Consider the following 14,070-nt stretch of genomic DNA (forward strand, 5'->3'; position numbering starts at 1 on the left):
TTCAGATTTTTTCAGAAAATTCGACATTTTCTGGCTCCTGAAAGCTTATTCTGCTGGTTTCCTGAATAATTTCACATTTTTTCCAGTCAGAATGCCTGCTTTATTCAGGAAATGCCCTTCCTGTGGCAATAAGATGGCACTGGCGGATCCACACTCTGTGTGTATTGTGTGTCTGCCAACTTCACACAATCCTGACCGGTGCCCCCACTCCAGAAATTATTTAAGGCGCACTCTGCGCGATAGAGAGCGCATTAAGCTGCATGCCCAGCTGGAGAAGGAAAGAAGCCGTCGTGAAGGCGACCATTCATCTTTAAAACCACCCTCTTCAGCTAGACGACCTCAGAACGGCGAAATACCACCTCTCCTGACCCCAGGAAGACCAAGGTTCCAGGAGATTCGCCGTCGACATCGAAGGTACTGTCTAAAAAACCCAGGACGACTTCTGCGTCAAGAGATTCATCTCCACGTCGAGATTCTCCGCCGCATACAAGTAAGTCGGCGTCGAGGCACAGCCCTTCGGGCTCGAAGGCTGTTAGTCCGATGAGATCCGGACAGTCTCCGTCGAGGCTTCCGTCGACGTCGAGACACTCTCCGCCTCCCTCGAGGGGGTCAGCGTCGAGAGCTGCGACGACGTATATCTCGCCGCGAGTGGGTCGATCGACGTCAAGGCATTCAACGTCGATAAGATCAACCCCAACTCGACGTCATGGAAGATCGATGTCTAACACACCGGACCGCCGGCGAAGGTCGACGTCGAAGTCACCAGCTCGACGGCGAAGGTCGAAGTCACCAGCTAAACGACGAAGGTCGGTGTCGAAGTCACCAGCTCGACGACGAAGGTAGACATCGAGGTCTCCGCAACGCCGTAGGCGATCGGCGTCGAGACCACCGTCGAGGGCGGAGCGGCATTCCCAGCAATCGGCACCGATGGTGACACAAACATCATCGACGTCGAGACGTTCGACGTCGAAGGATAGAACTGCAGTGGCCACGGAGAGGATTAGAGCCAGATCTAGATCTTCAGGAGATCGCTCATCATCTCCAGGTCTACCTATCGTGCAGATCTCTCCGGAGAAATCACCTAAGGCACCAGAGAAGTTTGGACTTTCACCTCGCTGGTTGGAGAATGTGGGTACAGGTGACTGCAGAAGTCCGGGCTCGGACTAGTCTCGCACGTACTCTCCCTCCAGGATTTCTCCGCGTAGAAGCAAGTCTCCTCCTGGTAGACCAAAGTCACCTTCTCCACGCCGGTCACGATCCAGGGATCGTCCTTCCTCTCACAGAAGGCCAAGATCTCCTTCTAAACACAGATCACGGTCCATGGCTCATCACAGTGACCGTCCCCACAAGAGGCGACGCACTAGATCACCCACCTGGTCTTCCTCCACAAGGTCCTCGGTCCGGGACTATTCTCCGACCTTTTCCTCTACACCTCCATCACGAGTGTCTCCTATTGATGACATCGCTACTTTCTCTGACGTCCTGAGTAGAGGTGCGCAGAAATTGAACATCACGCTGCACACCCCTCTGGCTCCCACATCAATTATCTTTGATACGTTACATCACCGTTCAGCACCCAGACCTTTGCTGCCATTGGTGCCAGGACTGTTGGAGCCAGCTGTGGCCACATTTCTCACTCCTGCCACGGTGGGCTCTGTGCCTTCAAGAATCGCTAAGAAATATAAGGCTCCTGCCGAGGATCCCTTATTTCTAAGAGCGGACCCGCCAGCGGACTCAGTTATTGTGGCGGCTGCCATGAAGTCCCATTCTGCATCTGTGTCCTCTTCTGTCCCCCTGGAGAAAGACAGTAAGCAAATGGATTCGTATGGCAGGAAGATGTGCAACACTTCTGCTTCATACATGAAGGTGGCTAGTGCTTCAGCCCTTCTAGGACGTTATGATCGCTCACTTTGGGATTCCCTCTCCAGATTTGCTGAAAAACTGCAAAGGGAAGACAGACAGGATTTCAATGAAATTCTCCTTGAAGGTGGGCTTGTAGCCAATCAGATCATAAGTGCGGCTGCGGATGCTTCGGACCTCGCCGCACATGGCTACTCTCATGGCGTTTGCTCTCGGCGCTCAGCCTGGCTGCGGCTAACGGGCCTCAAGCCCGATGCTCAAAAGAAAATTCTTAATTTGCCTTTTAACGGGTCATCCTTGTTTGGGGCTCACGCTGATGACCAAATGAACAAGATGAAAGCAGAGATGGACACCGTTAAAGCTGTTGGGCTGGAAATGCGCAAGGAATATCGGAAGCGCTTTCATCAGGGCGACAAGCGCGCTTTTCATCAGCGCGTTCAAACACCCCAATGGTCCTCTCAGAACCAGCAGAGGCCCCAGTTCCAACAAAGGGGTCGTGGCAGAGGGAGATGGAATGCAAAGCAACAACAGTCCTCCACCAAGCAGCCCTCCTAGCAGTGAGATCTTACTTCCTCCGCGCCCGTTCGCCACTCCGGTAGGAGGAAGTATCAGTTTTCACCTGGAAGAGTGGGAAGCTATCACAAGAGACAGATGGGTGCTGAATATTGTACAGCATGGCTACTTGCTGAGGTTCAAGTCTCCCCCTCCACAAGTATCCCCACGGAGGCAGCACCTTCCTCAAATTCAAAATCGGCTTTTACTGGACAAAGTAGCTACTCTCCTCTCCAAGAACGCCATAGAGGAAGTACCTCCCCTGCGAAGAAGTCAAGGAGTATACTCCCGGTATTTTCGAGTTCAAAAACGAGGAGTAGTCAAAGAGTACAGACCCATTCTCGACCTGCGTCTGCTCAACGGATTTGTCAAGAAGGAAAAGTTCAGAATGCTAGCCCTGCATCAAATCTTCCCGCATCTTCACCAGGGAGACTGGATGTGTGCCATCGACCTACAGGATGCCTATTTCCATATTCCTGTCTCAGTGAAACATCGAAAATTCCTCAGGTTTCAGATCTCTCGTCAGCACTACCAGTACAGAGTTCTGCCGTTTGGCCTCAAATCCGCCCCACGGACATTCTCCAAGTGTATGGCGGTGGTAGCAGCCTTCCTCCGCAAACAGAAGATATTCGTCTATCCCTATCTAGACGACTGGCTCCTGAAGAGTTCCACTCCTGTTCGACTCCAGAGCCATCTCTCGTTCTGCCTCAATCTGCTACAGTCGCTGGCATTGCAAGTCAACTACAAAAAGTCGGTCCTCAATCCCACTCAGCGGATTCACTACCTGGGCGCCTCTCTGGACTCCGCAAAGGCAAGCGTGTGTCCTTCGGAGGAGAGGTTATTATCCATGCTTCAGAAATGCCACACACTCTCGACAATGCATTCCCCACAGCCAGGCAAGTTTTGTCACTTCTGGGGTCGATGGCTTTGTGCATTTACATTGTACCCAATGCACGTCTTCACATGCGTCCTCTACAACAAGAGCTAGAGGATCAGTGGTCGCAGAGTTCCGGTCGCTGGGAAGATCTGATCTCTCTTCACCAAGCCGCCAAAGACTCCATCAGATGGTGGATGAAACGCTCCCATCTGCTTCACGGTGTTCCCTTCCATCAGACGCCTCCGACACAGACAGTGGTCACAGAGGCCTCCATGCAGGGCTGGGGTGCTCATATGGACCAGCTTCAGGTACAAGGTCTCTGGTCCAATACCGAAAAGAGTCATCACATAAACTTCTTGGAGCTACGAGCAGTCCATCTGGCTCGCAAATCCCTGTATCCGTCTCTCCAAACCAGCCACGTTCAGATTCAGACAGACAACACAACAACTATGTTCTATCTGAACAAGCAAGGAGGCACCAGATCTCTAGAAGCTCAGTCCATTTGGCGATGGCTACTGGCGAGAGGCCTTTCGATCATCGCTGTTCACCTGCCAAGGACCCCGAATGTGCAGGCAGACGGCCTCAGCAGAGACTTCGTCGAAGCGCATGACTGGGTGCTCAACGAAGACGTCGCCCAAGAGATCTTCCGGCAGTGGGGAGTACCGGACATCGACCTTTTCGCAGATGCGGCAAACAAAAAATGCCCCGTCTTCGCCTCCAGGTTCCCCCAACAGGGATCTCAGGGGAAAGCACTTTTGATCAGTTGGTCACGGACATTGCTGTACGCTTTTCCTTCTCTCCCTCTCATCCCAGCGGTGATACAGAAATTCTGCAGGACCAGAAAGCGGATGATCCTTAGAGCTCCGGAGTGGCCCCGCCAGTGGTGGTACCCGGATCTACTCCAGCTGTCAGAGGTGCCACACTGGAGATTGCCTTGCCTGCCGAACTTACTGACCAAGAACCAGGGGAGAGTGTTCCATCCCAACCTCCCCTCTCTTCGCTTGACGGCATGGCTCCTGAACTCATCCAGTACGGACATTTAGATCTTCCGGCGGACTGTATGAACATTCTTCGAGATGCAAAAAGGCCCTCCACTAGGAAGTCTTATGCCTTCAAGTGGAAGAGGTTCTACATTTGGTGTAGAGATAACGCCCTTGACCCAATCCAGGGTCAAGAACAGGTTATTCTCCCCTATTTATTACACTTAGCAAAGTCTGGTTTGAAGTATACATCTATCAGAGTCCACTTAGCTGCTATCACAGCTTATAGAAAATCTCATCCCCAGGCCTCATTCTTCCAGATGCCGGTAGTCAAAGATTTCGTAGAAGGGCTTAAGAGAGTATTTCCACCAGTGAGGTCTCCTTCCCCTCCCTGGGAACTCAACATTGTTCTCTCTAAGTTGATGGGAGCTCCTTTCGAACCTATTCATAAGGCATCCTTGCAGCATCTGACCTGGAAGGCTGCCTTCTTAGTAGCCATCACTTCTGCCCGCAAGGTAAGTGAAATTCAGGCCCTCTGCTGCAAGGAACCTTACACTGTGTTCCATACCAATAGAGTGGTGCTACGTACTCGGGGGAACAACCTTTACAACGCAACTTTTACAATGCACTACCATTACAACGAAACTGTTACAACGCGAGTGCATTGACAACGCAGGACATTACAACGCAAGTATTTACATCGACTTGCACTAGATGGCGTGCTAACATTAAAAATAGTGTAGTTTACTATCCCAACACCTTCCCTACTGTTACGTGGACTGGAGTTGGAATAGTAAATTACACTTTTTTAATGTTAGCACGCCATCTAGTGCAAGTCGATGTAAAGACTTGCGTTGTAATGTCCTGCGTTGTCAATGCACTCGCGTTGTAAAACTTTCGTTGTAACAGCATGCGTTGTAACAGCATGCGTTGTAACGTCATACATCCTACGTACTCATCCGAGCTTCCTGCCCAAGGTGGTCTCGGATTTCCACATTAATCAGGTTATCACGCTGCCCACTTTTTTTCCTCAGCCAACCACTCCCCCGGAGAGAGCTTTACATTCTCTAGACCTCCGGAGGGTATTGACATTTTATCTTGCTAAAACCCTTTCGCTTAGAAAGTCTGGCAGGCTCTTTGTCAATTACGGTCCAACAAATACCGGGCTGGCTGCCTCCAAGAGGTCTATTTCTAGATGGATTGTTTCATGTATAGCCTTGTCTTATCAACTGTCTCACAAGGTTCTACAGGTTAGAGCAAGAGCACACTCTACTAGAGGGAAAGCGTCTACTGTAGCTCTCCTTTGCAACGTTCCCATGTCTGAAATTTGCAAAGCGGCTACATGGCGCTCCATACATACCTTTACACCCCATTATTGCCTAGATTCAGACGCACAGGCAGACGCACAGGTGGGGCAAGCCTCTTTGAGGAATTTGTTTGCATAACTGCTATGCTAATGTGATGTTAATGCATGTTCTAGATGCTATATTGCTCGTCCGCGAGACTTTGGGTATGGGCTTGCTACTCTATTCATAGATTATGACTATTAGGATGAGAAGGATTAGTTACTTACCTGTAATCCTAGTTCTCATCCAGGGGTATACTCATCAAAGTCATAAGCGACCCACCCACCTCCCCGGACGAGCATTTCTCCTCAAGTTATTGTTTATTGATTGCAGATCTACTCAGGTGCGAGTGCACCGTCAAAAAGAACTGACCTAACTGTCACCTGTGGTGCATCATGGGAGCAAGGGGTGTCCTGCAGGTCTTAAAGGTACGGTCCCCCTACTCCAATACCTTAAAGGCAAGGTGTCAGTTTTCTTTGTTTTCTTGATACTCTACTGCCTACAGGCAAATGCCTGCAATTACAGGTTTGCTTTATGGCAATAAAGCATTGTTGTGTGACAATTGGCTTAGTGCTTCCTTTTTAGGTCTCGCCTGACCCAGCGCATGCGCTGGTCTGGCGAGACTTATTGAGAGGGCTCCAAAAAGTGCTACCAGGCCAGCCTAGAGCTACAGTGCATGTGCGCGGGCGCGCGCGCCGCTTTTACCGCGATTACTTTCACTTTCACGGCCGCTCGCAATAGCCAATAGGTCTCGCTTTTAGGACCTTATAAGTATTTAGTTATGCAACTGTTGCATGGCTAAACACTTATAAGGACCCAAAGGCGAGACCTATTGGCTATGCCAATGCTTGTTTCCTTATGGGTTAGGGGGTACTACAATGCAAACCTATGTAATTTCAGCATTGCCATGTTTGAAACATTCTAGGCTGCATGTATATGTTTTCACATATGCATATTATGTATATATATGTATTTTCTATATGCTCCGGGATCCCGCATGTGGGCGGGGATTATTCCTAGATTATGACTTTGATGAGTATACCCCTGGATGAGATCTAGGATTACAGGTAAATAACTAATCCTTATGAAATCAGTAAGGGTTGTTTGGGAGAACTCTGGTTATATGCAAGTACTTTAATTTCTCTTTTCCTACCTCTGAAGATGCTTTGTGTACTCCACTTCCTTGCTACGGCCTGTCCTCCCTCTCTGTCAACTTTCATCGCTTCCCTCTCTTCTGGTCCACCCCTCCCCCCCCCCCCCCGACCCATTCTCTGTTCCCCACCTCATTTCCCCATACTCCCGTCCCTGTTCTCCTACCTTTAGTGACATAGAGATAGAAAAAGTCGCAGTAGAAGATGGTCTGCACTACCCCAGACACCACCGCGATCTGGTCGTAGAAGCCCTCAGTATGGTAGCGCCAGATCCAGTTGGCGAGGTAGAGCGCACGGTAGAGGCCCAGGAAGAAGAGGTAGTGGGTAGTGATGGTCTCTGCCTCACCCGTCTTGCTGATCATGAACAGCTGAGGGAGGATGGCCACAGACTCGAGGTATATAGAAAAGGTCCAAAAGATCTGAGGAGAGGAGAAAGCATTGACCATGGGGTGAGGTTACGCTCCATATTATAAACATCATTCACAGATCTACCAACTTTAGAGACACTATGACATGGTGCCTTTTAGACTGCTGAGCCTGTACCTCCAAGGGGGCGAACTCGTAGTTCTCCAGGAATGAGAGGCCAATAACTGGAACTAGCAGGAACTCCATGCGGAAGGTGTCGTTCTCGCTGTCGTAGGTCTTCCGAAGCCTTCTGTAGATCATGTATATGGTGAAATAGCTGCACAGAAGGAAGACGATCTGTGGGGAGAAGCAGAAAACACTCACTTAGACTCTATGTGTGGGGCAGCAGGTCTGAGCTCAGATGGCCTGGCAGAGTGGCGCATGGTGCGCCTCAGTGCTGGAATAGGGTATATTTTAAGAATTGTGCTTGGGTCTCAGTACGAGAGTAACAGGGGCTGCAGCAGACTGAGATGCACCTGTATGCTAAAGGCGATATGTCGCAGGTACTGGTGGTCAAGGTAGAGGTGTACTGGTAGAGAGCTGTGTTTGACTAAGTATAGATGTAGCAGTGGGTGCTGCACGTCAACGTTAGGGTGCTTGGCAGGAGCCTCACGGGAGTTTCAGTACTTCAACATAAGGAGGTTTGTTTTGCAGGTCAGGACGGAGGTGCATATGTAGCAGTTTGTGTGGCTGCAGTGTCAGGACTGTAGTACGTCAGCAGAGCTTCGTGCAGTCCCTCACTGCAGGCAGTGAGTGCCGCTGATCAGGATTCGGGTGCATCACCAGAGCTGTACCTGAGGTGAAACGCTAGGAAAGCAGGATTTGTGCTACCGGCATCTGAGGTTTGAGGGGCAATGCTAAAGCGTCAAGTGTCGGTTCTAAGAACCAGGACTGCTGCAGCTAACATGCCAGGGTTGAAGTGTTATGGAAGAGCTCAGTTTGAATTCTCATCACTTTCATGGCTGTTGGTGCCACGCAGAGGTGTATTGACAGCTATTTGTTGTTTCCAGTGCTGCAATATTTAGGAGTGCTTTAATGCGAGTGACTGTTGTGTGTTAAGAGTAAATTACTATGGTAGAGTGATGTGGGGATTTGTAAAAAGTGAAGGAATTCGGTGCACACTATTTTTTCATGCTTTTAGAGGTTATTGCAGATTCAACCACTAGATGGCAGTATTATGCAAACCATGGGCAACTTACAGACATGCTTCAAGACCATTGCGATAGAGGCCATTCATTTTACCAAATGCTTTATCCTTGACCCCTTGTCTTGTCAGTGACAGGGATTCGCCAGTTTCGCGGGTGCAGTGCTCTAAGATGGCTTTGCGAGTGCAGGGCTTGCCCTGTTTTTGTAGGGTCAGTACCGGGCCTCGGTTTTGTTGGTGCAGTTCTGTGCCAGTTTCTCAAGTGCAGCGCTGTGCCCACTTCAGCCATAGGCGGTACATACCTTCATGCTGGTGTTGTACACGGAGATGAATGTGCTGAACAGATCCAGGTATCGAGTAGAGAAGACCAGGGCGAAGAGGAGCTGACTCTTGCCGGAGATCCCTGAGGGGAGAAAGGAGGGGTGAGTGGCTGTCATCTGGCGAACAATAACAGGGGAGACTGGCACGACATTGTTGGGTGGATGAAAGACGCCAAATTCACCAGCTCTCGCCAGGCTACGACTAGGAAAGATTCCCAAATCAGTTCCCCCTCGAGCTGCTTTAAAGCGCAGGGACTGAAACAGCAGGGGCTTCAAACAACCACACCCTCCTTCCATCACGTGCATAGATTGAAAGCGGACGCTACTCGTACTCGGCAATACTCAGTGCTACTTGCCAATAAACATTTGATGCATATCTTTAAAACCAGGGCACAAGTACTAAAAAAAGAACTGGGGGTCAGTGCTTCATTTGTAAAATAAAAAAAGTAAATAAAATAATAAGTGCCATGGCTCTCTTCAGAAGGCCACTGCAGCTTTCACCACATATTGCCCATGCCATGCTGCCAATGATTGTAACAACACAACTACTAACATCACACTCCTGGAAGTGTGACAATTCGGACTATTTCAGGCCCCTAAAGCTATAAGAATGGCTTGGGTGGCAGGTAATTGTAATTTTAAATGCATATTGAATGATTAACTGTTGTTATCTCTAAAATAGCCAGACAGTGCCACCTTGTGGTAGACTGTTACAAGCACCGGTGTTGACAATTTAGTGCCGAGCACCAGAAACCACCGGCTCAAATTAAGCACTGTTGTTGGGACTAACCAAGTTAGACAGTATACAACTTCATGGTGCATGACGTCACAGCGTGTGGCATTGCACATGGCATCACAGGAAGTGACCGCACAAGAAGTGACATCAGATATTAAGACCTCACACATATATTTAGCAGGTCTATCATGAGTACATTTAAGTGTATTACAAGATTTACCAATAAGATTTTGTGTCGGGTTGTGCCAAAAAAGTGGTGCAATCCCGACGCAAACCTGGGTATCAACTGATACATTTTTCAAAACTATGCCACAAAGTAATTGACAACAAAGAGAAACATGGCAGTAGATCCATTCTGCTTAATAGGTTGCAAAGTTTGCATTTTAAAATATCCTACGGGGTTAAGGCATCTGCTGTAGAGATCTTTGTGTGCCCAGAGAATAATGATAATGGTAAGATAACTTGGGCTGTTAATGCATTTGCTGGAGAGATCTGTGCTTTGTCTAGTCCTAGTTTTGAATCAAAGTAGCGTAGAGGGTTAATGTGTCACCGGCTAAACATATCATGTAACATGCAGATGGCAGATTTTCATTTTATGTAGATAGGTAAGCGGGTTACTGCTTTTAACAGAGAGCGTTTTGTTACTTGCAGGTCATTAATTGAAATCCTTCTATTATAGCACAGTGAACTATGAAGGACATGTGACTTCTTCACCTTGTAACCCTCGCTGTCTTATATAACACATCTTGTAAATTGATTTACACACATGATTTATTGTCAATGTATAATGTTTACATGTTATGGAAAACCCTCTAACACCTGTGTTGGGATGAGTATTGCTATAAAAGAAATAAAATAGTGGTATTGAAATGTTTTTTTGTGTAAATACTGGGACAGATCAACACACATGACATTCTTACAGTGCATGAATATGTCTTATATACAGGGACTGAACACAGTCAAAACCATGCCCCTCTCAAGTACCTGTGCAGTGATAACAAGCTGTGTGCCTTTCTTTCAACTTCGTTGCATATGAAATCTCACTGTCAGGCACCAGACCGCGCCCAGTCAGGATACAGGAACAAAAGGAGTCTTGATGGCTGTAGGAAGGTGGAATCTGACTATATGGTTGCCCCCACTTTTTTCCTGGTGTTTGAATGGTTTTTGACTAGTCTGGCTCGGATCCTGCTATCCAGGACCCCAGCCTATCTGCTTACTCCCTTAAATGTTTGGTGTGCATATTAGATGCACTAGTGATTGGATACTGTGGTACCTTATGAGCCGCTAGTATATGGTACCTTAGGTACCTAGGGCATTGGTACTTCACAGGCCTACCAGGGGCTGCAGCATGTATTATGCCACCCCTGGGAAGCATTCACAATCTGACACCACAGGCCTGCTACTGTAGCCTGTGTAAGGTAGTGTTAGCACTCCTCACTGAGGTATAGGTTCCTATATCTCACCATACACACACATATAAACCTATCAGTCACCCCTATGGTAGGCCCTATCAATCCCAAGGGCAGGGTGCTTGGTTTACTATGTGAGGGGGTGCTTCTGCCTGAGCAGGACCCCTCTGCAGCAGACAGAGTCTATTCTCTGCTGCTGTTTGTGGATGCGGTTAAACCATATACTCTTAAGGGCATTATAACCTCGCGGTAAATGCTAACTTTGGAATGACTGCATCAAAACATGTTGTGTTTGGTGTCAAACAACTTGGAATCCTACCCCCACACCAGTAACTGGTGTGGGAGTAGGATCCCACCCTTCTAGAGGGGACGACATGTACCCACTGTACTACACAGTAGAAATCTTCTAGAGCCCTGGCATCACAAAATGGATGCCACCAACACAGACACCGGGCTGCCCTCCTGCTGCTGACCGAAACTCGCAGTGGAGGGAGCTCAACAAAGGGTTTCCTGTCACAGGGAGGTGTCACCACCTCCCAGACAGGATTTAGTGTATTGGAGCTGGGTGGGTGCACTCTTAGAGTGCTTTGAAGTCCTGCACTGGGGGAGCAGTAGGCTCCTCTGTGCATATGCCAGCTCAAACCGGTTCAGGGGCTACCTGCCCCTGCTCTTGTGTCGAAACTGGACAAAGGGAAGTGGGTGTAACCACCCACTACCCTGACCCTCCTAGAGGAGTGGTCATAGAGCTAGTCCCTCCCATCTTTTCACTATAAGATACCAAGCATTGCCAATGCAATTCAGATTACACCTGGACGACGCTCTACAAAGAAGAATCCTGGCCCTTCGATGTTCCACTATCTCTGGAAGACTGAAGAATCTCCCTTGGAGTCAAGGAGTGACTCCCCTGCTTGGCAGGCACCAAAACTCTTCTACAACGGTTGCAAACTTTACCGCTCCCGCCAGAGCCCGAAGTCCCTGCGTCCCCTGAAGCGGATTTCCTGACCTCTCGACGGCCATTTTGAGTCCCCAGCGAAGCTGTGGCATCTGGACCCCACGAGTGACGAGGAACAGCAATACCAGGGAACCGTGCACTGATTTCAAGTGCAAGCCCTAATCTACGTCCAATGAAGTTGTGCTTTGGACCAATTGTTGTCCAAGTCCCGAGCAGGTCTAGTACCAAAAATCAGCGGCCTACCCCGTTCCGAGTGACCGTGGGCTGTTGTTAAACTTTTCCTGCAAAGGCGTCTTCGCGGTTGCTTGCCCGTTGGCTAGTAACTCACCTGAAGACTTCCACATCGACTTCAGGGGCTCGCCTGGTTGCTCTGGGCCTGCCCTCACTTACCCTCGCTGGGTAAGTCCATCAGACCTTGCTGGTCTGCACCATTGACAATCTTCACTCCACACGAGACTTGCGGCTGCCAAGGCTTGTTGGCTCCAATCCGGGTGCCGACACCGTCAACAGCTGCAGACGTCGTGGGACCCTCCGAATCCAGCTGCTGGTCATCATCGAACCTTCCTGGACCTCGTGAGCGAAGAGACAAAACACCATCAACGACCTGAAGAGACGCGACAGCTGTGGTAATCCATCTTGCTGGCCACCGGTCACTGGCAAGTGACTTTGAACTCTGTCCCCTCAATTTCTAGGTCTTCTGCAATTCCAATCCATCTTCGGATTCCAGCGGACACCTCTCTAGTCGTCACAAGCAGCAAGTATTGTATTGTATTGTGTATTGTAAGCAGTTTTCTATAGCGCGTAGTTACCCTCGGGCATCCCAGCGCTTGATCAGTCATACCTTGGCCAGCACGAACAAGAGCACATCAAAGAGGAAACAGATAGGTTTTCAACAATTTCCGGAAGCGAAGGGTGCCAGTTTCTGAAGCAAGTCTTCAGTGATCTCCATTGAAAATAGCATCGCGACCCGACACCAAAGGACACCTATGCACCCGATCTCCCTGGGTGAGGTAACTCGTGCACTCCGGTGCCCAAGTGTGTGTTGGCTCTCGAAATACTTACCCTGTAAGTTGCTTGCTTGTTGACTTTTGCGAAGTGCCCTGAAAGTAAATTACAAACCGCGACATTCGCCATTGAAACGTATAGGAAACCCGCGTGTGTGTTTAGACACTGCATGCGTCTCCTGTGGGCTGATTACTTACCTGCTAACACTGCAGAAGTGAAGCCCCAGCGATTCCCAAGGCCCTAGGCCTCTTCATTTTGCAAGTCGAGTTTGTTACACCATTTTTTTAGTATATGGTCTGGTACGCCCCTAGGGCTACAGCCATATGTGTGCTTAATTTATTGAGAACTGTTGATCTTTTGAATGTTTACCTGGCTCTAATCTCATAAAGAGATTAGTAGAGTATATTTAGAAATAAATACATATATATTTTATATATATACCTGTGTGGTGTCTTTTCATTTGGTAATTCAAGAGATTATAAGGTAAAACAAGCTGCTTTACATTCCTCAGAGACTTAGCCTGAAGGCTGCTCTCCACAGCTACCACTAGGATAGCTTTCTTTAAAGGTTGTCTTAAACCTATCTACCACAAGAGTCGAATTGGACTGGTGCAAGGTGGCCACTATAACTAGTGACCAGCATATGCCAGGCCAACTTCTCACATTGGTGGGCAGCGTGTGCGATTCCAGCTTGCCATTGTTTTACCAGAAAATCTCTATTTGAATTACTAACTGAAAACCACTAAAGGTACTCAAGGTACATATAAAGTCAAGCTAGTATCAATAAGTTCTACCGAACTTAGAGCTGTTTGTGAAGGGATAAGCACACCCTTGCTACAGCTCAAGCTAGGTTCAGTGGGCCACAACTAGTGTAGGTAGTACAACACTGCACAACACTAGTATGTCTCACCAGGGTGGAGCCAGTGGGTCCACCCCATCTCAGTACAAAGATATAGCCTACACTGAACTGAAGGCCTTATGCTTTGAAAGACAACTGAGGGTGGGCAGGAGTCCCTCATCACAACACCTGATAGATCTGTTGGTAGCAGATGACCTGAGACAAGCTCTAGTAGCAAGTGGGTCTGCATCAGGGGGTGGGTCAAACATAGTCTCTGGGTCTGATGATGAAAATCAGGATGACCTGGAGTCTGTGATTGAAGGGCCAGACCCAGAAGGGTCTGAAGGGAATAGAGGAATTCTCCTTAAGAGAACTGACAGAGTGGGAGACAGGCCTAGGTCCCTCTCAAGGGACTCTGACAGGTCATATCACTCTGGAAGAGAATCTATTCCACAGAGGAACTCCAACTTTCCCAGGGAGTCCTCCTCTGAAAGAA

General features: G+C 48.7%; 1 protein-coding gene across 1 annotated transcript in view; it reads right to left on the reverse strand.

Annotated features, from left to right (window-relative positions):
* KDELR3 (KDEL endoplasmic reticulum protein retention receptor 3) overlaps positions 1-14,070 on the reverse strand; it is a 56,591-nt gene that overhangs the window by 11,591 nt on the left and 30,930 nt on the right. Inside the window, exons 2-4 of the mRNA XM_085601294.1 lie at positions 8,618-8,718; positions 7,310-7,468; positions 6,933-7,185 (exon numbers count right to left, since the gene is read on the reverse strand). Coding sequence (XP_085457420.1) covers positions 6,933-7,185; positions 7,310-7,468; positions 8,618-8,718 — 513 coding nt within the window. The remainder of the gene's footprint in view (positions 1-6,932; positions 7,186-7,309; positions 7,469-8,617; positions 8,719-14,070) is intronic.

This window comes from Triturus cristatus, chromosome 4_2 (assembly GCF_964204655.1).
Source record: "Triturus cristatus chromosome 4_2, aTriCri1.1, whole genome shotgun sequence".
Lineage (NCBI taxonomy): Eukaryota > Metazoa > Chordata > Amphibia > Caudata > Salamandridae > Triturus > Triturus cristatus.